At 31.8% G+C, this 23,087-nt stretch overlaps 2 protein-coding genes across 2 annotated transcripts; both read right to left on the reverse strand.

The window, feature by feature from the left end:
* Positions 1 to 737: 737 nt before the first annotated feature.
* LOC123723440 (putative fatty acyl-CoA reductase CG5065) lies at positions 738 to 16,881 on the reverse strand. The gene is made up of 8 exons (XM_045685989.1): positions 16,804 to 16,881; positions 5,133 to 5,326; positions 3,245 to 3,553; positions 2,770 to 2,965; positions 2,231 to 2,429; positions 1,864 to 2,103; positions 1,261 to 1,518; positions 738 to 900 (listed from the first exon to the last, which is right to left on the reverse strand). The coding sequence occupies exons 2-8, from the start codon at positions 5,322 to 5,324 to the stop codon at positions 738 to 740; spliced, it is 1,557 nt and encodes a 518-aa protein (XP_045541945.1). The 5' UTR covers positions 5,325 to 5,326; positions 16,804 to 16,881.
* A 1,397-nt stretch (positions 16,882 to 18,278) lies between these two features.
* On the reverse strand, positions 18,279 to 21,719 carry LOC106717112. The gene is made up of 6 exons (XM_045686141.1): positions 21,714 to 21,719; positions 21,204 to 21,404; positions 19,946 to 20,014; positions 19,169 to 19,303; positions 18,706 to 18,779; positions 18,279 to 18,411 (listed from the first exon to the last, which is right to left on the reverse strand). The coding sequence occupies exons 1-6, from the start codon at positions 21,717 to 21,719 to the stop codon at positions 18,318 to 18,320; spliced, it is 579 nt and encodes a 192-aa protein (XP_045542097.1). The 3' UTR covers positions 18,279 to 18,317.
* Positions 21,720 to 23,087: the final 1,368 nt, after the last annotated feature.

Raw genomic sequence — 23,087 nt, forward strand, 5'->3', positions numbered from 1 at the left:
CCAATCAATGATGGAATGACTTCTCAACTTTTTATGAAATAATATTTTCAAGTTTACTATGATTATATATAGATGAAATTAAACACTTCAATCAAATTGCGTTATTTTATTAATAATCCAATAAAAACAATATACATTATGATACATTTATTTATTACATCATATAAACAATTTTATATGTTAATTATACAAAATATACAACTTTTTTTTCACAAATTATTTAGATATAAAATATACATTTTGTTAGTTTTTTTCCTAAATTATATATAAACAAATAATGCAATTATCTACTTATAATATTACCACTTCCAATATTATACCTATATGTCCTATATATCTAAATGTTTGCAAATAAAGTAGTACCAGAGGTAGATGAATATCTCACAAAAATATTACAATTATATAAAACAAAAACTTTGAAACTCTTTAAGGTAATTCCACGAACTGATGAACGTGAACAAATCTAATATACTCCGAACTTATGATTTATGGTTGAATTTCGAACAATGGGCGAAAAAAACATTAAAATCAATAGTTAAAAAATGTTTTTCTTTTTATAAAATGCATGTAAGTGGTCAAATAACCATAACATAATCAACTATAAACATATTTCGTAATCAGAAGCCAATAAGTAAGTATTTATAAACATAAGCGGCCATTTACCACTACTTATCTATTGATTGCTTTGTTTTCATAATATGTTTTTTCATGATATGGTTTTTGTTTTGATAACTCGTTTACATTCTTTTATCGAAGACGGCCCGACCTAAAAATGGTAGGTGTTTTACGACTGGTTCACCGATCGAAAACAAGTCCCTTACGGGCTCGAACCATGCAGCTAAGAGTGATAGAATGAACAGCCAAAATAATATCTTCACAAACCAATCGAGGAAGTATAGGCTGGAAAAAAGAATAAAACATTTAAAAACCTGGATCACAATTCAATCTATTTTTGATGTAACGTAATTGGCAACATAATTAAAAACACAATTAATAATTTGATTAACATAATTGGAGTAGATGGGAGTATATTTTATGGCTAAATATTTTCAAACATATTTCAAACATACTTTACATTTTTTCACTTTTTCTTACACAACTATAACATTGGCTATGACTTTATGACAAAACAAAATAACCGAAAAAGGGTGATAGTTCAACGGCCGCTTAAAATTAGGCGTTCAATTGAAACAAGATGTTAAAGAGACTATTACTTCACGTTGAAGATAAATGGTATTTACTCTCAAATATTATACTTACAAGTTATGGTACGTTCTATTGTATGGTATTTTCGTTGGATCTTCCTTGAAGCAAAAGATTCGACCACCTTCTACGCAGTCTTCGAGATACTTCACACGATCCACAGCAGTGAGATCTATGTTGAAGATCTTACGTTCTTCTCCTTCCAACTTTTCTTGTATATTATCAAAGTTCGGGCAAGGAAATACCCAGGGTCTCATAGTGAAGTATTGCAGAACTTCTAGTCCCTGGCTGATACGATTCTGTATCCTTACCATGCTGTAAAAATGTCAAGATTTTGTTAAGAAAGTTCAGCATAATAGGTTGTTTTATATGTCCCGATGTGTTTTATATCTATTAACTTTTAAACCACATTGTTGGTCATAATCTATATTGACTTTGTGGTGGAGAACGAAATGGGAGTAAGCTCCTATTTCTCCATTAGTGATAGAGAATAGTTACCCATTTTTTATATCAGCTATGTACATAACTTATATTTATTTCGACATTAGATATGACTTCACTTAAAACAAGACTTTTTATAAGTCTTACTGCATCACAGTAACAATAATTTGGTGTTAAACTGTCATAAAATATAATCAATAAAACGGAATGAATACTCACAAACGTTTTTGTCCAAGTAGCATCAGTAGAAAATCGATAGTATATGCTGGTACCAAATGATAAAATATACGACGGAAATAATGCAATGTTTCGTTGGTTGTAATGTCTCCGTTGGGATACCAAAGCGGCCAAGCCAGTGGATATTTCCGTCCATAGTCTTTACCGATCTGCAAGACTTCACCCCACGTGGTAGGTTTTTGATGGCCTATATTCGCGTTGTAAATAGGAATAACTAGAGGTCTGAAAAATGGCTAATTTTTATACTGACAGAAATATAGTACACAACAGTGTATTAAAAAGAATATTAAATCTAGGTCGACACAGCGTTTTGAACTTTACTCAAATAAACATCAATGAATATACTTACTTCTCAGTCCTTGTTCCTTCCAACATTCCAATAGCGATGATAGCATTGATAGCGGTATCAACTGGTATGACTTGTGCAGTAAGACTGCCATCGCAGAGCATGCTGCGGATGACTCCTTTACCAGCACCCAGCATCACGCCCACTGGACCATTGAGACTGTCCACCCAGCCAGGTAAGGGCTCCGAATACGACGGGCACACTAGAAGTTAATGTTAAAATATATTAGATCTTGACCATAATCCCACCTGATGCTATTATTACTGCTACTACATAAGCGCTTTGTTTCATAAGCACCAAATATCTAGTCAGATCAAAAGGTATTGTGAATCAACCACATCAAAAGAAAAGAGACTTCTCTTTTGTGATCCCTTAAGAAGATAATTTTTATTCGAATGTGTCGAAATGTGAACTGACGTATCTCACAAATTGACTAACAAAGGTGACATGCATGTACGTTTCTGATAGGAAGTACTGGTCACTTTTGTAAAATGAAAGCCTAAAAAAACCAATTTAATATACATGTAATGGTTTAATGGTACCTATACTCGGCCGTACTATAGTAGCCGGAAGATCATCGAAGGCTTGCTCGATAATATTCTCGGCGAGTCGTTTGGAGAAAGTGTAACAATTTGGATGGGGGCCCAATAGCGACGGTGTGATTAGGGCCAGCTGTTTGTCGTCCATCCATTGAATCAGACTCATGACATCTTCGGGTTTCACCGGAGGTGCATGCATCTACAATGTGAATAAATCACTATTTAACAATGTAGTACGAATTGGTTGTGTTTAAACTAAAAGCATACTTTTACTCACGGAAAGAGAATGGAAACATTACGCGGGATATAATTAACAGCACGTAATTTAAACTCAATTTAGTTAATATTTAACTGTTACTTCATTTTAAATTCAGAACCAATGTTGTTGATTTAAATAAAGTTTTCTTTACACGATAAATAAGAGTTCATCTTAGAATATTTTATTACTGTTCACTTAGTTTTTAAGTATGTACTGTACCTTCTCATCTAAAATTTCGTAATCCGGATAGCAAAATGCAGTCGAAAGGTGGATGAAGGCTAAGAGATTCTTAAGTCTTTTAGCAATGTTCACGGTCCGCAGAGTTCCGCATGTGTTCATGTCTACGTTGTCCTTCAGAGGTGCTTCCAGCTTCAATGTTGCCGCGAAATGGAACAGTATAGATATCTCTTTTGACAAGTTCTCAATATCGGAGTCAGATAATCCAAAGTTATCGAACAGAACATCACCTTGTAAGGCCTTAACCTTTTTAAGAACACCTGGTCGTTCGTTTCTGATTCTGTCGAATAACTGAAACAGTTAAATAACTTGTATAGTACATATTTAAACCATTGGTGGTAATAACGCTAGAAAATAAAGATTTTTACATTAAATCGCTATTTTTAAATCTTATTTGGTTACTTTTTCCTTTATTTTAGACACCGCCCATGAAAGCCAATAGTGGTGTATTGTCAGACAATTGTTTACATTCATGTAAAATATATTACAGTCAAAACCGTTTATGGCGACATCGTTTAGAACAACATACCGGTTAAGTTGACCAAAATCAAAGGTCCTGGCTGAATGTTATATGACCGCTTTATCAAAAACATTGGTTTTTACGACATTGTTTACTACGACATACCGCATTAAGCGACCACATTTGATTAATTTTTCGGAGAATTATATCTATAGAACGACCGGCTCAGCTGTATTGTAAACAATTTGAATAGGTAACAGTATCCACATCTGGCACAGTATAATAGTCAATGGCTATTATCGTAAAAGTAAACAAAACTTAGGGTCTTTTGTAATTGCATCAGCTACGGAGGATGATATTGTACGTGAAGTTCAAGAGGAAAATGAAAATGAACAGGAAGACTCGGAAGAACAATTTACAGTGCCAACTTTGATTGACGGTCTTAATGCTTTTAGTGTATTACGAAAGATTGTTCTTTTTAATGAAGAGTTAAACATGCAGGGAAATTGTGACGATACGCTGATTAAAATCCAACGTGAATTACAAAATTGTATGCACGACAGAAGTGTTTCAAACAAACTAAAATTACAGATTTTATGCATACAAAAATGATGGAAAAATGATATTGTTCTATTATATTATACGTTTGTATTGAAGTAAATAACACACATAAAAAAAAAAAATCAGTCGAATTGATAACCTCCTTCTTTTTGAAGTCGGCTAAAAAATGCGGTTTAATTTCCTACATGAATATACATATATTTCCTATTAATACCTGTCACCGGTTGTTACAACTATCGGTTTTTACGACTCAATATGAGTAGTCCCTTCGATGTCGTTATAACAGATTTTGACTGTATTTCCATTGACCAACTTTTTAAAATAAGATACTCCCCGTCTTCATTGAAGTAATATCATAAAATATTGAAATAACTTACTTTGCAACGAAAACCCCGAAGTCAATATAGGAGTTATAAAAAAAGAAGAGAAAAAAAAATAATACAAAAATTTTAAGCAATAATTTCGTAAAATGTAGCATGTAAAGTGAAAAGGAATATTTAAATTTTATAAATTATGTAAGCTTTTTGTACTTCTATATTACATTATTGATTTCCAGCCAAATTCCTGAAAATAGATATTAGTTAAGAAGCGCATTGATATGTATTCATTTAATAATGTCTGCCGACAATCACTCGCAACATAACACACTAGTGTGTTATGTTATATTAGTGCTGTCACTAAAATCAAAATTAACTTATATCTGTATCATACTAAGATATTCACGTGTTTATTTAAACGTGTGGTGTCCCTAACATTTCGAAATAAAGAACAAACCTTTCAGACACATCGTAGATCTGTAAATAAAATGTACGCATCAAATATTCGTTTAAAGAAATTAATCTAACTTACTTGTAAACGTAACATCTCGTCCAAACGCTGTTTAACAGACTTTCCACGTTTAGGTCTCATCAATACATAGATATTACCGATATCAGGTATTGAATACAAAAGTTTCTCAATGAGGACTTTCCCCATGAAACCCGTACCGCCAGTGAGCAGCACATTTTTCTCTTTGTAAAATTCTCTAACCGAAGACGCCATTTCTGTAAAAATTAAAATTAAAATAATAAAATATTTGCGTGTTATTTTTTTATTTTATTGCATAAACAAAATTTTGTGAGCATATTCAGTAGGTCTGAAAATCGGCCAATATATATTTTTCATAACCCCCCCCCCATTTTTTAACTGCGCGCGGACGAAGTCGCGGGCGACAGCTAGTAAAAAATAAAAAAGCGTCGATACTTCCATTGTTATCACTTGATGATAATTTACAGTTTATGTATTTTATTCTCAAAAAAAAATGTGAGCATAGCCATTCAATACAAGTTTTTACTTTGGTCTGTACTCTTTGGCCAAACACTTACGGTCCGATCGTTGTGGCGCCCGTTACTTTTCGTAGAATGTATTTAAAAAAAGTTTAAAGCTAAAACTGGTACGTGAGTGCCCTTAATCGTGTTTAATTAAGGATGACTATGCATACTTCAGCACGCCTAAATGCGCACAGTCATGATTTCAAAAATAACTTATACAGTTTGGAAAGCATATTCTAATGGCCATTCGAAAAAAAGTAGAAAATTATTGAGTAGTTTTTGTATGGTAATAACAGAAAGTTCAGTGTTAAGTTTATAATCTAAAAGTTTAATTTGGTTTTAAAATTAACTAATTTAAATTTATTTTTAGAGAGCTTCATGGTAATACTAGACAATTTAAGAAGCAAAATATTCATAATTATATTTGTTGAAAATGTTTTACAGTGGAGATAAATTAAAATTAAAATTGAACGTAATAAAAACGAATATATTTATATTTTTTTACATAAAAAAATCAGTAACGCTTGCTTGCTTTTGTTTTTGCTTATATTGTCACTAATTTTATTCTGAAGACATTGCCACCGTCAAATGATTATTTTCAATGTTGCAAAATTTCGTAATAAGTGTTCTGCCTCTAATACCTCATCTGTGGTAGCTGAACCAGTCGAAGATGTTAGGAATCATTTGGGTAATAATAATCTGCCACAATTTATTAAAAATGGGTCACATGAAACGAGATATTATTTTAAGCGAGTCATTATATCCGACTTGGTTATAAAGAATTTTATAACTATGTAAACCAAATTTCGTTGTGTAATTACTTCATAATTAATTCTTGGTCAATATAAACGGATTCTACTGTATTTGTCGAATATTTGCATTATGTAAGATAAAATTAGCACACCTTTCACAGTTTGTAAAATGCAAGTGACGAAAGTAATCGCGTTTAATTTTTAGGTCTGTATAATTTTTAATTTATGACTTTTTATTTTACTTTTAACTGTAATTATGATTTAGATAAGTGATTATAAAGCTTTGTAATGAAATCACCCCTTTCCATAAATATCTATAAATGTTAATAAAATTGGAGTGTCTGTATGTTATAAAAAGTGTTAAAAATATATTTGGTCCACATGACGTATTTGCGAAGCTAATAAAGAAAAACCAATTTTTTTAATTTTTTGTCTGTTTATCTATATGTGCTTTCGTTCCGGGTAATCTCCGGAACAAATATCCGTTCCAGCTGACAGATTATGACGGGATTTAGACGGGAAGGTAGCTGATGCACGTTATTTTAATTCTGCGATTACAAAGTCGCGGGCAACGGCTAGTTCACAATAAATAAGAACAAAGTGAAAGGGAAAAAATAAGCGCAAAGATTGTGACTAAGAGCAAATTTAAGGAGAATGAATCACATTATTTCTTTTCGAAGTAGTTGTTAGATTGATCGAATTTCGAGATCGCCGAGTACATGAGGACTTAAAAGACTCGAGTTTAAATAAATTTCTAAATATATTTAACCTTTCTTTTTGTGCTTTTCATTGATTTAATATATTGTATGCGTTGTGTAAAGATATTACAAAATAACAACAGTTCTTGAGTAAAATAAAATCAATACGTACTTATATAACTTTAAACATTAACTTCTACTTAAATGGAGTTTTATCTTAAAAGAAAAAATAAACAAGTAAATATTGTCAACTGTAGAATTTAATTTTTATAAAAATCATTTAACGTGTCAGTGGAAATTTAATAAATAATTACTTTTTTAGTGAAGTAAAATATTAAATATAATTTAACATTAAATGGTAAAGTAATCCTAAAGATAATTACGAAATCAATGTTTATTTTGGATCGTGAAAAGTCATGTTAGATAACGATTTTGATGCTAGTATAACTCGCAATTATGTTAATTTATGGAAAATGTCTATAAATATTCAAAATTCTGCAACGATGAGGTCGAACACCTTTACACCTCTCACATAATAAACGTTTGGTGAAACGAATATATTAAAAAATACGCCTCATGACAACTAGAACGAAATTGGAAAGTTATGAATTTCCTACAATTCTTACTAATATTATAAATCCGAATGTTTGGATGGATATTTGTTTGATCTTCGGAAGGGCTGAACGAATCTTGATGAAATTTGGCAAAGGTGTAAAACATTGTCTGGAAAAACACATAGGCTAATTGTTATTTTTTTAATTCCGCCCGGACGAAGTCCCGGGCGACAGCAAGTTGAATATAAAACATTGGAGACAAATGACACTCTTTCAATGTTAATTGAAAGTCGCACATCGATACATTATCCAAATAAAAATCCGAATAAAAACAAAATTCTTAATGACAGCATGTAGATTTTAAATGACTATAAAGAGTCAAAAATTGTCAATACGAGTTCACTGCAGTAGAAATCCAGTAATTTGATTTTGATTTGGTGAATGTACGGCACAAAACATCACTTCCCTAATGTTTTATGGAACAACAATTTGGCAGGTGAAAGGCAATATGATTTATATTTTATTGACGAAACTATACGCAACGTCGTCCAAACTCGCTTAGGGCTGTCAAAAAGGACCAAAACAGAGAGGCAATTAAAAAAAGTCAGAATAGAATTGATTATTTTTTGATTGTGCAAATTCTGTTAAAAAGAACAAATTAAGGCTTTATTGCTTTCCTCTGCCTACATATTTTGCAATTTACTTAATTACTTTTAAGAACATATATGCAATCATAACACTAGGGCTTTTTAAAGAATACTTATATGTTATAAGTAATGATTGGAAAGGAAATTTGAAATTTTCTGATCCTGTTTTCATCGTTATTCCTTGGTTCATTACCTTTCATTACCTTCCATTTTATACTCGTATAATGAGATTTTCTGTATGAGATATTAATACTCTTTGAAATCCGAATCAAATAACAATTGAGACGGCAATAAAATCATTCTTTATTTAAAAGATAAGATTAAAAGCTTAATTAAGTCAACAGCTTTTTACTGTTGCGATCGTAGGTTTATAAAAGGTGATAATTTTTGTTCAATCTAACTAATATTATAAATGCCAATGTTTGGATGTGAGGATTGGTGTTTGTTAGAAGGTATCTCCTGAACGGTTTCATTACGGATTAAGTTTTTTTTTATTCGCCAACTAGTTAATATTAAAATTATATAATTCTGATATTCTTTAACATTCGTGATCAAATACAGAAATAAAAGTTAATTTAACTGTCAATTTCATAACAGTATGCCTAATTTGTATTACTTTTTAATGTATTTTATTGGATGTAATTTAACTGACGATCAATTTTGGTTTCATTATATTGAATGAAATTATGATTTGTAAAAATATAATTATAAAGTTGAAAGTTGATATATTATGATTTAAATTTGCTTTTGTATAAACTTGTAATTCGTGTCCGTAACATGACGTGTAATAATTTTTCTAATTCTTTTTCATTCAAACGAAAAATGTTACTGATGGATGTTAGGTTGACGATAACTTCGAAACGACTCAGACACATAGACACAGATATTGATGAAATTTGGGATAGAAGCATAATGTTTATGAACACATAGGCTACTAATAAAGGTTTGTTTAAATTCCGCGCGGTCAGAGACGCGGGCGAGCAGCAGCTAGTATATATATATATATTTAATGTGTATGAGCTTGTAGTTACTACGAGTATCTTACAAAGTCCTTTTTAATCGTCATCATAACAATGGGTTTCTATTGCCGAATCACATTAACAAAAACATAGAAAAACCAGAGATAACATATGTTTTTCTACATCAGTGAAAGTCAATATTAATACGTAGAGGATATCATAAAAGATGACCGACTTCAATACAACTTTACATTATTAAGGCCAATAAACAAATTACTCAATGTTACTCTTATTATGCAAAAAATCGGATATGTATGTTAATTGTTTATTTTATATTATCTGGCGATTATAAAAAGAAAAAAATAAATGTAGAAATAGACATTACGATATAATTCCAAAACAGTCCACCAGTTTGCATTCCGTGACTATATGCAACCTCCTGTCCGTACTTACAACTTTACGGAATTGTACGCTACAAGCATTTCATTTATACTTAGGATGTTTTAAGATAAGACCGTATTACATTCTTACAGCTCAAATATGCAACTGGATTCCATTTGTATACACAATTTTTTATGGAATAACTATCGTCAATTATTATCCTGTGCGGACGTTCGAACTCTGTCGGCTCATATGCTTCCCCACTGATGGGCTAGATTCCATCCTAGGTTAGGGATGACTAGGTGGTGGCTCAACCACGCTGGCCTATTGTGGGTTGGTTGACTACACACACAAATACGATGTTTTCCTTCTGCGTAAGTACATCCTGTACAATAGGTGTAAAATATGCCCGTTAGTTACCTTTGTCGTTCGTTAGTGATTTGCAGATTGAGAGTATGTTGGCCGCTATGGTAATTTTTTTTTCTATGACTTTCTCTTCCACGTTCGGTTTATGGAAAACTACTTAATGGTTCGCGTCTTTAAATTCAAAGGGCTGACAAAATATAACATAATAATCCTGCTTTATAAATTTTATCTGTTGTATTTTGTTTTATATTATAAGGTGGGAATCGAGCAAGTTTGCCGCCAGGTTTGCCGAAATAGCAAAGCCTACCCATTGACATCTGTAATTCAATTGCCTACCTTTAATCAGGAAAGGTCCTGTATGCACCATATATCGACATATCTGATGTAGCTCTTAAAAAAGGACAAGACCAGTCTAAACTTAATAATAATTTAAAAAAATATTTTTTTTCCTTAAACCAATTTTTACAGCCCGAACACTACCATTAGATTTGTCTGTCTCCCATAGAATAACAATGAAAATGGATGATAACCATTGGGCCATACTCCGAAATGGTATTACCTGAATATAACCTTGACATGTTTAATGGAATAAAAATACATCCATTATACTATAAAACATTGTTTCTGCAGCCCTACATGCGTTGATATTTTGCATAACTCTGACCAAGCCCACACCGGTCTACATAGCGGTTGATTTGTCCCAAAAAATTAGAACTTTTCCATTGTAATGCAATAACTTACGAGCGAGATCGTTACGTTGTGTCGTGGTGGGCTTAAACACCGTAACTTTCCGAAAATTATTCCGCTAAACTAGTGGAATATTTTTCGTAATGTTAGTTGCCGAATCACAAGTTTCTTTAATGTATTTAGATTGTTAAGTAAATTATACTACACTTACGAAATGAGTAAATAAATCAAATTTTGTGCATTATGCTTACCATTGTTTAAGTTTACTCATGCAATTTGCATTATGAAAACGATAAGAAATTGTATACTATATACGATAGGAAAGATTGGAATTTATAAGAAATTTAAGGTCTCATCTTTTACATAATTTATTTCATTACATATTGCCAAAAATTATTCCATCAAAACACGAACGACATAATCTTAATTGACTTTTGAATGTTATAGTGAATATATGTTTATAGTGAACGTAAATGGTTTTGTCAAGTAGCGAAACTAAACTTTCTCAACGGCGACGCTGCGGACGTAGGTAACAACATCTAAACTTCACGGGTCGTGACACGTGATCTCGGCAACAACTACGTCTTCCCTACTCTAGAGAAATCGCCCTGTAAATTATTGCCTGACTAATAGGAAGGGATACGGCATTTTCTATTCGTATACGGGAACAGTCCTTTGAATCGGTTAGTTGGGCTTACTATTTTTTTTTTTAAAAGGTACTGGAGAGCTTCACTAGTACTAATACAATCGATAAAAGCCGGTTATTGACATAAACAATAGCGTAATTCCATACTACAGGACAGTGCAGGTAATCAATTGGTTTTATTTGATCAAAACATCCACAGCACCTTAAATAAGTTGTAAAAAGTACGCGGTGTTTAGTTAGCTATAATTAACAAGGCAAATCTGTAAGTGGAATAGCGCTAGCGGAGGCCACTGTACATAAAAAAAAAAAAACGTACCATGAACTTAACTTAATGAAGGGACGATAATAGCCTTTTAATGTTAGAAGGTCGAGAATAAGCTATATGGTTATTGTTTGTTTAACTGGTCTTTTAGATTTCAATTTTGTCAAAAGTTACATACACATTGCTCTCATGCAAATATGGTAAGTGAGAGTAAATATTTTATCGACATATTCGACCTTCAAGAGACTTAGAGCTTATTTCTAGAATGTTGAAAATAATTTGGAAATATTTCTAACATGTTTGTTTTAATAAACCCATTAAGTGGGCATCAGCGAGCGAGTCGGTCTCGGTCCGTACACCCAAATAGCGAGATGGTTTCACAATACCTCTTCAGATCTTACCACATCGGTAGCTTCCAGATAGGTTATTGCTGACAATGTGCAAAATCGCATAGTTAAAAATCGGCATTGACCAATCCACGCCAGTGGGAGCGGGCCATTAGGACAAACAAAAATCGCACAAACATGTAATGCTGTTTAATCTTTGAAACAACGATGACTTAGCGTTTAACTGAAATCAATGTCAAGTTCAGGGTACATTCGATATAAACGCGCGAGACATAAAAGTTTCAGTAAGTTTATACTTTTAAAAATTATTAATATTTTTCCCAATAATCTAAGAAGGTGTCTGGAAATTAATTACAACCGGTAAGATACGATCGCTTTAAATAAAATACAAGTGTACCAAGATCAAGCTCAACATTATTTAGCTAAGATTGGAATGGCAACTTGCGAAATTCAATTGCAACATGTTGTGCACAGCTTTAGCGAGACCTCGTGTAATTAGCATCTAACCACGATACTTGTTTATAGTTTTCCTATAATTCTATAGACAATTAGGAACCACAGTATTATTACATTTGTCCGCACTAAGACGTAAAACATATGTTAAAACAATATTTATGACCTGTGGAACGCAAAATCTTTATTTTTATAAATATCTACCTAATTTATGTTTCAATTATCTATATGTATATAAAAGAAAGTCGTGTTAGTTACACTATTTATAACTCAAGAACGGCTGAATCGATTTGACTGAAAATTGGTGGGCAGGTAGCTTAGAACCAGGAAACGGACATAGGATAATTTTTACCCCTTTTTCTATTTTTTAATATATTTTATTTTATTATTTTAAACTCTCTTCACTACATTATACGCAAGAAGACGAATCAAATAACACCTCGTCAAAAAGAGGTCAGCCACTTAAGTAACAATGAAATGGACTGAACATATTATAAACATCGTTAATAGTGTCAGATCCAGCAACAACAATATTTGTTGTGTGCACGAGTGGGTCGGATCGACCGGTGAAATACCACGACTACACAGAAGAAAGGTGCGAAGTGGAAGCAATTCCGCGTTTCGTCTGATGATTGTCGTGCCCGAAGTCTAATGTTAGTCTTTTTTCCCTTCCCATCCTATTCTTGTTAGGAAAATGGGAAGGGGAAGTGGATTTGGCGAAAGAGGGGAAGGGAAAATATCCTCTTTCTGTGCCTCCCTTCTCCATTGATTAACTTATTGACAAAGGTAGGCCACGCATCTGCATTTGCGGATGTCTATGGGTCAACGGTGACCTCGCTATTTCGGCAAATTCACGTGGCCGTTTGCTCGTTTACCACCTTTTGATATATATATAAAAAAACTAAATATAATAATTCTAGTAGTTTTGGTCTTCTTAAATGATTATTTTTTTATTTTCAAAATAAAAAATTAATTCTAGAAAATAACAATATTTATTTATTCTTATTTGCTAGAATTAATTTTTTAATATATATTTTCAGTTTCAAATTCATTGAATATCAATGGCGATATACAAAAATTAAAATAAAAATTAAATCGAATTTTTTCTCAAGTAATTTTTTGTGCAACAGCAATAGCTTTGCCATTTAGTTTTTTTTTACTATCGAACTTAATTCTATTGATAAAATAGCACGGTTTGTTTATTTAATAGTTTTAATTATTCGAATGGAATCGTTATCACGTAACTAATGTCAGTTTGTAGAAGTGACAGTGTGAATATTTTCGAAATACCTTACGCGATGGTTTTTTAATTCAGTTGTTTGTATCCAGTGAGTAACAAAAAACAGATACGAAACTTGTGTCGTTAAGTACATTCAAAATAAAAGGTTTTGATACTTTCACTGAAATAAGAAGTCGGTTCTCCTATAAGTTTCATCAGATTTTCTAAAATCGAAAATGGACGTATCAATCGGAGGTGCGTAACATTCATAATTAATTTTACACATTTGATTTCAAGCTAAGCTTTTTAAGAAGAGAACATAGCTAAAAAAATATATACGTGGAAAATGTATTTTCATATAAAAAAGAATTAGTCGAAAATTTTCAGGGTTTATCCATTAAATACTAATATTAAATGTTTCATGTTTAGAATTAAACTAATGTGTTATCTTAATTTACATTTTACTGTGGCACAGCTCAAAAGAGTCAGAAGTTTTTCAACGTATTAATAAATAATACACAATCCTTATCTAAATTTAAGCTTTCAGTATAAATGTGTTAAAAAATAAAAATTCGCAATGTCAAATTCGCAAAGCATAGGCATACACATCTATCGTTTTATATGTGGATCATAATTATTATTGAATTTAATGGTACTTTTTATTTCTTTGCAAGTAATAAAGCTGTTGGTACACAGCTTTTATAAGTAATAATTGCTTTCATTTTTTATATTTTGTAATCTATGTATAAAAATGAATCCCTATATCCCTTGGTCACGCCATCACGCGTGACCGGCTGGACCGATTTCACTTTTTTTGTTGTGTTTGTTAATGTCAGAAGGTTCTTATGACAGAAAAAATTTAAAAAATTTAGATCCATGGATGGATAATGCAACGCACACTGATGGTTCCTACGTATAGGGGAGGAAGTGACTTTTCTAATTACATTACATTGAATTTATTTTGCCGTATTCTATGATGTCAAGGAACAATTTTTTTTGGCTAGTGGAAAATAAAATTTTAGGCAAATAGACGTATAAGTAAATTGGTCACGTTTTAAACATAATCGAGAAGTGTGACAGCGTCGGGTGAGCGGTGAAGGGGTGGAGGCACCTCTTCAATACAAGTTATAAAAAACATATAAATAAAATAATAACTGCAATGTAAATAACATGACATTTTAATGTTTTTTTGCAAATTTTCATAAAGATAGTAAAAAAGTTCACGACATTTGACATAAAAAGGACTTCCGACACCGTGAAACTGCTCTCATGTAAAGTTTGATTTTTTCACTTCGGGCAATACCAAAATAACTTAAAATGTTTGTCACATTTTTAAGTTTAGGATAGTACTTATATTATTTTTGTAGTACACAAACTGTTGCACTAGTTGTACAATGGTTGCATTAGCAGTTCCTAAATATGGATTTTTCATACTTTCACACTAAAGGATGTCCAATTAACAGCTGTGAAAATATTGCTGGAGATATTTTCAATAATTAGTCAATGAAATCACATAGTTTTACCAATAAATGAAGCCAAAACATTAAGGTTTATAAAACCTTAAGCGACGAAAACATGTGTGTAAGATAAATCTAGGGAGATGATGTAACTTTCCCATTAGGAATAGGAGAATGCGTTTTCATTTTATTCACTGACAGAAACGGAGAAGTGAGATTCAGCTTGATATTGGTTTTTAACGAGGTCGTACTTTCCCTACCCAACCGGTTAAATTGGTAATTGATTGTATCAATTGGTTTTTTTTTCTCATTTAGAACGGCATCTTTACGATATTACTCAATTTAGCAAAGGAAATTCCCCCATTCATTTTTCAAAACAATTTTTAGTTTTAACGAATATATTATGAAAATTCCTTTCTTCTGAAAGGTATTTTGATTAATAGAAATCTTTGTGCGTAACCTACATAGAGATTAGGGTTCGAATCGAAAGACTGCCGAATTTTTCAAGAAAAACACATCGTATTTCCCATAGATATAATTGAGTAATAAGAAGCCTGTAACATATTGCAAAAAATAATACAATCAAGTATTTTGTGCAAACAATTTAGAGCAATTTGTAACAAATACAATACAAGATAAAGGTCATGAAATAATGCACAAAGGTCAAGTAATTGCTTGTGTCTGAAACTACTTAATAATATAAATAAGATATTTCTCGTTAGGAATTCATCTAAGTACATTTTTCTAAAAGTACTGAATCCTAAAACTACTGAATCGATTTTATGATAGACTACTACGAGTCCTATGACCTTGTAGTTTTTGAAGAAAAATAGTTTTTTGTAATTAGTAATACTCGTACGACTCGTACAACAATGAAGTTAACTGTGAAGTCATTTGCATATTCGAATTTTTAAAAATAAATATCTGATCACTTAAAATAAAATCGTACTTAAATTGTTGAAAATTTCGTGATAATAAAAAAATAATTAAGAACGGTTTACTTTTCGTACTTTCTAACTATATGTTTCGTCTGCAGTTTTGTCTTTGTTTTTTTTTTCAAAGAGTATGAAAGGGACAATAATCTTTATTAATACAGGTAGTTATAAAGTGTTACGGAAGTCTTAACCCACTGCTACTTAAAGACATTTCAAAACGATAAAAGTGCTTTAGAAAATTTTAATAAATTTGGAGTTTATAAAGATAAAAGTTTTAATATTTACCTAAAATAAATATTAATGATTGTATTCAAGTATGCGATGTTGAAGAACTCGCGAATATGGTGGAAATTCTTCTATCAACCCTTTGATATCTATATATATAGAAGAAAGTCGTGTTAGTTACACTATTTATAACTCAAGAAGCTAGCTTAGAACCAGGAAACGGACATAGGATAATTTTTACCCCGTTTTCTATTTTTTATTCCGCGCGGACGGAGTCGCGGGTAAAAGCTAGTATAATATAAAAGAAAGTCGTGTTAGTTACACTATTTATAACTTAAGAACGGCTGAATCGATTTGACTGAAAATTGGTGTGCAGGTAGCTTAGAACCAGGAAACGGACATAGGATAATTTTTACCACGTTTTCTATTTTTTATTCCGCGCGGACGAAGACGCGGGTAAAAGCTAGTTTTTAATATTAGTTTGTAATTTAGTGATCAATGTGTATATAAATTATTTAATATTATAGTATTAGTACATAAAAATATTAAGTAAATACTTAATATTTTTAGGTTTAACATTAAAGCTTTGTTTTTACTCGCGTACTTAAAATAAAAGACGTACCCAATTTCTTGATCACGATGTTATAGTGTTAACGTACTCGATCGAAGCGACCTCTCTCTTTAAAAGCGAGAAACAAACTGATTCTGGCGCATGCGTTCTCCGATGTATAATATAACCTACGAGAGGACTATTACCATGTTTTTTTCTGTCATCTATTTTTGTTTATATTAATTCTTGCACAATAGTCAGTGTCAGTTGTCAGTGTAGACATAATTTCTTTCTAATTTGTTACGGATGTTTGAGACTGGTTAGAAAATGTAAACAAAAATAATTTATTATAAGTAATCGTTAAGCTTGACGAAGAGCTTAAAACGTAGGATTCGATCGGTGTTTATTTTGTGTCTATATTACTAGCTGTCGTCCGCGACTCTGTGTGCGCGGGATTAATAATTAGACTATGTTTATTTCCAGATTATGTTCTACATCTGTGACAAATTTCATCAAGATCCATCGAGCCGTTTCGAACATACCCTTTAAACAAACATCCATCCATCCATCTAAACATTCGCATTTATTACATTAGTAAGATTCATTTTTCAATGTATCTTTCATGTTTCTTTTGATTTGTATTGATAAATATTAGGTATACATTTATTTTTAGACTGACGAATATATTTTTAGTGAATGTTAAATTTCTTTGTATACAAGACTATAAGAATGTTTATAGTGAAATTTAGCATAACAATATGGGGGGGTAGGTAATAGGTAGAGTTCGGTTCAAATACGGCCATTATTTTTGATTTACCTACGACAGTAGTAGTAATACGACACAATTTCTGAAACTACGACTACGACTGTAAACTACGTTAGGTCATAATATCAAATAACAATATGTAGAGGTATGTATTATAAACTGACAGCAAAATATGTAGATAATTCTTTTTGTATTGTTAAATGTTGATTTGTTTCTTCAAGGACATATTTATCATTATTACCAAGTAATATATTTGCCCCTGCATCAAATTTCATAGCAATAATCCATTACTACAGTTACATTAGAAGCGTTTTCTTCATAAACGGTATTTTTCATGATGTTCCGACATCTGCTCTAATATTCAACAAACTACGAAGTGGCGTTAATGAAAATAAAAGGAACATAGTTATTTTGCAACTAACGTTTAATATATTTTGTATACATTGGATACGAAATAAATTTATTTAATCCCTATATTAAACATTAATCATTCATAATCTAATCTAGATATATTTTGTACTATAATATAGTTTTGTGAAAAATTGTAAAAACCGTTGGCGTTTGTTTAAGATCCTTTGTGTAAATAGACCAAAACAGAGACAGGGTTGCCAAAAAAATATTTGACGCTTATAAAAAACTAACATTGAATATAATTTATATGGCTTTACTTATATAAACAAAAATAATGAGAACTTATTATTTTTGTTTATATATTAGAACATTACAAGAACTCTTCAACAAACTTATTTACTTAATTTTAAAAAGAGATGTGGTCAGAAGCGTATTAAATTTCTTGACGACAACCCTATTTGCAAGGGCTTTAAACGTGTAAATTGATATCCCCGAGACGATGGACGGGCCACATACACTCACAACCGGCAGGGATCACCATTGTTTTTGTTTCCCAGCAATCACTGAAACATAAACATTAAATATAATAACCGACAAGGAGAAATGATTGTATATATAGAAGAATCAAGAGAAGTGTGCAAGGATCGTTCCAGAAGGCGATCCTTAACCTGGGTTTTAATTTTTTTTATATTATAAAGTGTCAAACGAGCTAGCGGTTACTTCGTTTTGCCAAAATAGCGCAAAAGACCGCTACACTTAGATTTTGCCATTCAGTTATAGGGCTTTATTAATTTTGTTTAAAAAATATAGATAGGTTTTTTAGGAATTCATATGGTGGTAGTTTAAAAGTTTGTCACCTTGAATAACGCCGACGTGTCAAATGAATTGTTTTATTCCATTGAACACAAGAGAATCCAAGACTCGAGCATATCTGAAAGATTTTTTTATTAAATAAAAAATAAGAAATTATTTGTCACTAGGTTTATTAAAAAAATTCGGAAATCAAAATTTTTCGTCGTCAGTAACTTATGTCTACCGGACTTTGGAATTACGGAAAACATGTAATAACCTTTTATCGGAACTTTGAATCTAGTAATACACATAAAAACGCCATGAATCCATTGCAAATTAATTTCCTAAAGAAGTTAGCCCATTTATGATTACTACACAACCCCTTGGGGTTTTTTATATAAGATAAGGGAGCAAACGAGCAGCGGGAACAGCGGTCTGAGCGAGAATATTTTAATGTTCAAGAATAATTCTTAAATGTTCATGAATTTACGGACTACTTTGAACATATTTATTTGTATCTTAATATACCTCATTATTGGATGTTACGTCATCATTAGAGGAAGCGGTGCAAAGAATCTCTTCATAATAAGCCGGTCTGTACTCGTATTCATCTGTATTCAACCTCCTGATCTTACGCTCCAAGTGACATATAGGGTAATGTTTCTGTAACCAAAATAATAACTTATTATACTATGATTTTAACATGGTACTCATAACTGACGCTAAGTACTACAAATGGGTTAATTAAACATTCAATGTGTGTCTCATACTAAATTTACTTTATTAGATTGCCCTTAGGAACCTATTAACTTCTCTGAGTGTAAGACCTGTCAATTTATTGGTAATATGATATGTTTGCATCTCAAATCGGTAACGAAAGTTCTCGTTCACTCGTGTTGATCTAACCTGCCAGAAAGAGTACGCCTAGGTTTCGTCCTGTTTATTGATTTGCAAACCTGACGTGGTGCGAGTTAAGCACTTTCGACATTTAAATAATATTTAATAATAGTTTTGTTATTATTAAAACTGATTTTAAATTCAAAGAAATGAGAGTTAACATAATTAAATTCACGTAATTAAATCACACGCGTGAAAAAAATAAAATAAAAAGATGAGTTTTAAACTCGCAAAATTAATGCATATTTTTGTGTAAATTTAATTATAAATTACATTTTCAATACCCATTTAGAAAATATCAATCATATTTTATCGAAAATACTAAATCTTAAACTATTAAACAATCTTAAAATTTAGTAAATAATGTAAAAATAATACAATGTATCTTTAAAGTTGCATCATAACTACCTGTACGCCGAGTTGTCTTAGACCGCGCTCACGTGACCCCGGCAATGTCTCGGTATACTCAGGTAGGACCTACAATAAAATTATCAGAATTGCATATTTCTTATTACGTCATAGTGATTCGATTACTACTAAAAGCAGTAGCTTGGACCGGGCGTAAGGGACATGCGCCCGTGATACCTGCGGAGAGCGCATCTATCACATCTCGCCGGTATTGATTTATTTTGTTACTGATATATAATTTACTATAAAAATCTGAAACATGGGCGAAGCTTCCCCTGTGCAACATAGTTGTGCTTAATTAATCATCAAAGTCTCATTATTCGATTAGTAAGCGACTGGATAGACGGCGAAAGGGTTCGTAGATTTTATTTAATTAAATTGCTGTCAATCTTTGTAAATAAAACACATAACCTATAAAAATATTTATGTTTCTGATGAGGTTTTAAGATTACTTTTTGTGTATTAAAATTATATTTCGGGTTTAAGAAACCTATCAACAGATTTTTAACTGTCAAGCTCAAGGGTATGGAAGGACCGAATAACCTACAAAACCTACGCCCGAATATGGGGTGGTGACTTGTATTATTTTCATTTCTATTCTATTACATGTACTTACATATATTTCTTATGCTTCAGTCATCAAAATTGTACCCCGTATGATATACGACATTAAATTTATTTTATATAAGTTCAATCAATTATTCTATTTTGAGTATAATTAAGAGAGTTGTTAATATTTATGTAAAATAATAGCTTTTGCCCGCTATATTAAAAAAATTATTTCGATGGATGTAGCATGACTTTTAAGTTAAAGTAAATGAGTAATTTAATCTAAAATACTATTTGTAATTTTAAATAATATTTTAAATTTGTTACTAGATCTCTATCTAGGACGATATTAAACGGAATCCGTTTCAAATTACGCTGAATGACGGTTTGCACTTTTGTGAAACTTCGTATAGAAATATTTCTTTATTATTGTTCTATTCCAAAACATCCGCTTGTGAAAGCTGTTTTAAATTTTTTTAATGTAGTTTTTTATTTTAATGAAAACATCATAAATATCTACATTTAAATGTAACACTTTACGAATAATTGTAAGGAAAACGAACGAGTAAGTTAATAATTACAATGAACTGGTCAAGGTAATGGGGGTGCATTAGATGCGGACATCAGTGAATCGATTTTATAGCAATTTATGTTGGAGACCTAGTTAACAAGGTGGACAATCGTGCATCATAAATTATTAGTACCTCACCTGGGAAGGTTCATCGCAATGTTCATCGTAATGCTGCCGAGTTCGTGCCGCCATTGCTAGTTGTCGATTTCTTTCAAGACGCCCCAATACGGAATTGAGTACTCTGTCTGGATTTGGAATCCTCAATACATGCTCTATGAAATCTTGCGCAGGTTCTTCGGACGCCGACAAAGAGGATAAGATAACGGCCACGCAGAATACCTGAATTTGAATGTTTTTTATTTATTAAATGTGATGAAATCGAGAACGTCTGAAAAAAGAAAGAAAAATATCGTGCATCCATTTGTATGTAGATTATTCATTTTTTTCTTCCTATTGTTATCAGAGATATGGAAGGATTGAATTCAAGATCAAAACGTGAATAAAAAAAAAACTTGAAGTGAACTCTCCCCTTTTTTAACCGATTTAAAAAAGAAGGAGATTATTGAATACTAGCTTTAAAGCAGTGGTGGTTAGTTGTCCTTCTATGAACTCTTACTTACAAGTCAGATTTAGATAGCTTATTTGTACCGACATATTCTTGCACTATATTTAGCTATTGTAAAAGAACCCACTCACAAAATAAAGCTAAAAATAACAACGGAAAGAGACAATAAGGTAATTGGCAATAGTGGTTTATGCTGGGTTATTCTCAGCACATATGCAAAATAAAGGAGTACACATCTCATTGTCATTGTGGAGAGATAATATTTGGCTTTGCGAAAAATGTGAAAATGTATCTAATACTTAGAAAGGATCGTCATCATCACATTTAGTGATCACATTCAGTGGCACTCATAATGAATTTAATCATTTTTTTACACAAGAGAACGGAGGTGATCATCAACGCCCATGGACATCCGTAACTGTTGATGTTTTGCCGGCCTTTTAGAAAGAGATACTTCTTGAAGCGCTTCTTGAAGGACCCTAAGGCATACTGGTTTGGAAATATCGACGGCAGACCGTACCACAATGCGGTTATGCGTGGCAGGAAATTCTGCCAGAGTGCCATTGAATTTTTGGATGTATTTGCAACAGATTTCGAGTCTATAATAACGTTTTTTTTTACTTTTCCTTCTTGGAAATTCATCATGAACTTCCAATACGAAACATCTGTACAAAGTGATAGAAAAAGAAATGTTAGGGATGACAATATGTTTTTGTATTTAACGTGCAAAATCCCCTTCTAAAACATATTGTTATCTCTGTTTTGTCAAAGATAATGGACAGGGATGAAGATATGTTTTATACAGATATTTTGGTCTCATAAACCAATGGGTATTCAGCAGAAAGTGACGGTTTAAATTTGCCAATTTTACACACCTTCAGCCACATACCAAAAAAATAAATATTTTTTTGAAGTTTTTGCTTCACGTTCACTTGCTTAGTTTCTTAGACGGATCTAGTGAAGGTGTTTCATTTGATATTTGGCTCCATTGTAAATAATTCACGGAGTATTGGTTTGTTGGTGTGACGAATGTTGAAATGACGCATTTGTCGAGTCGTCCGTCTCACGTCCTACTGTTGATTAGTTGCGACTGCTGCGCGCTTTGATTGGCGTCCGTCCGGTGAGATCGCGACACTAATACCAAAGGATAACAGGCATGCTAAACATTTTTCATTATCGTACGTAAAATCTTAACTTCTTTGTTATTATTTTTTATCTCGCAGCAATGGAATAGACGTATATAAATTGATTTAAAGAATTATGTCTATAATATTTTTATAATATTCCGATAATTAATTATGATAGTTAAAATAGTTTTTGTTTATTTTTATTTTCTCCAATAAATTCTTGTTAAATTAAGTTTGTGACCTCTGCAATTGTAACTTAGCCCCGGGGGCACTCGAGTCATTTCGCTCGTATCTGTTCTAAGGTTGAACACGTATAGCCCGTCTCGGGTC

Source organism: Papilio machaon, chromosome Z (genome assembly GCF_912999745.1).
Source record: "Papilio machaon chromosome Z, ilPapMach1.1, whole genome shotgun sequence".
In the NCBI taxonomy this organism is placed as follows: domain Eukaryota; kingdom Metazoa; phylum Arthropoda; class Insecta; order Lepidoptera; family Papilionidae; genus Papilio; species Papilio machaon.

Excerpts from the sequence above, each read along its gene's own strand:
- LOC106717112 (XM_045686141.1), bottom strand. Across the intron at positions 19,304-19,945 it reads TAAGACAACTCGGCGTACAG|AAACATTACCCTATATGTCA; the intron begins GTAGTTATGATG and ends TTTTGGTTACAG. Across the intron at positions 18,780-19,168 it reads ACGTAACATCCAATAATGAG|ATATGCTCGAGTCTTGGATT; the intron begins GTATATTAAGAT and ends AAAATCTTTCAG.
- LOC123723440 (XM_045685989.1), bottom strand. The coding sequence starts at position 5,324 with ATGGCGTCTTCGGTTAGAGAATTTTACAAAGAGAAAAATGTGCTGCTC. Across the intron at positions 3,554-5,132 it reads ACGAGATGTTACGTTTACAA|TTATTCGACAGAATCAGAAA; the intron begins GTAAGTTAGATT and ends TAACTGTTTCAG. Across the intron at positions 2,966-3,244 it reads ACGAAATTTTAGATGAGAAG|ATGCATGCACCTCCGGTGAA; the intron begins GTACAGTACATA and ends TTCACATTGTAG.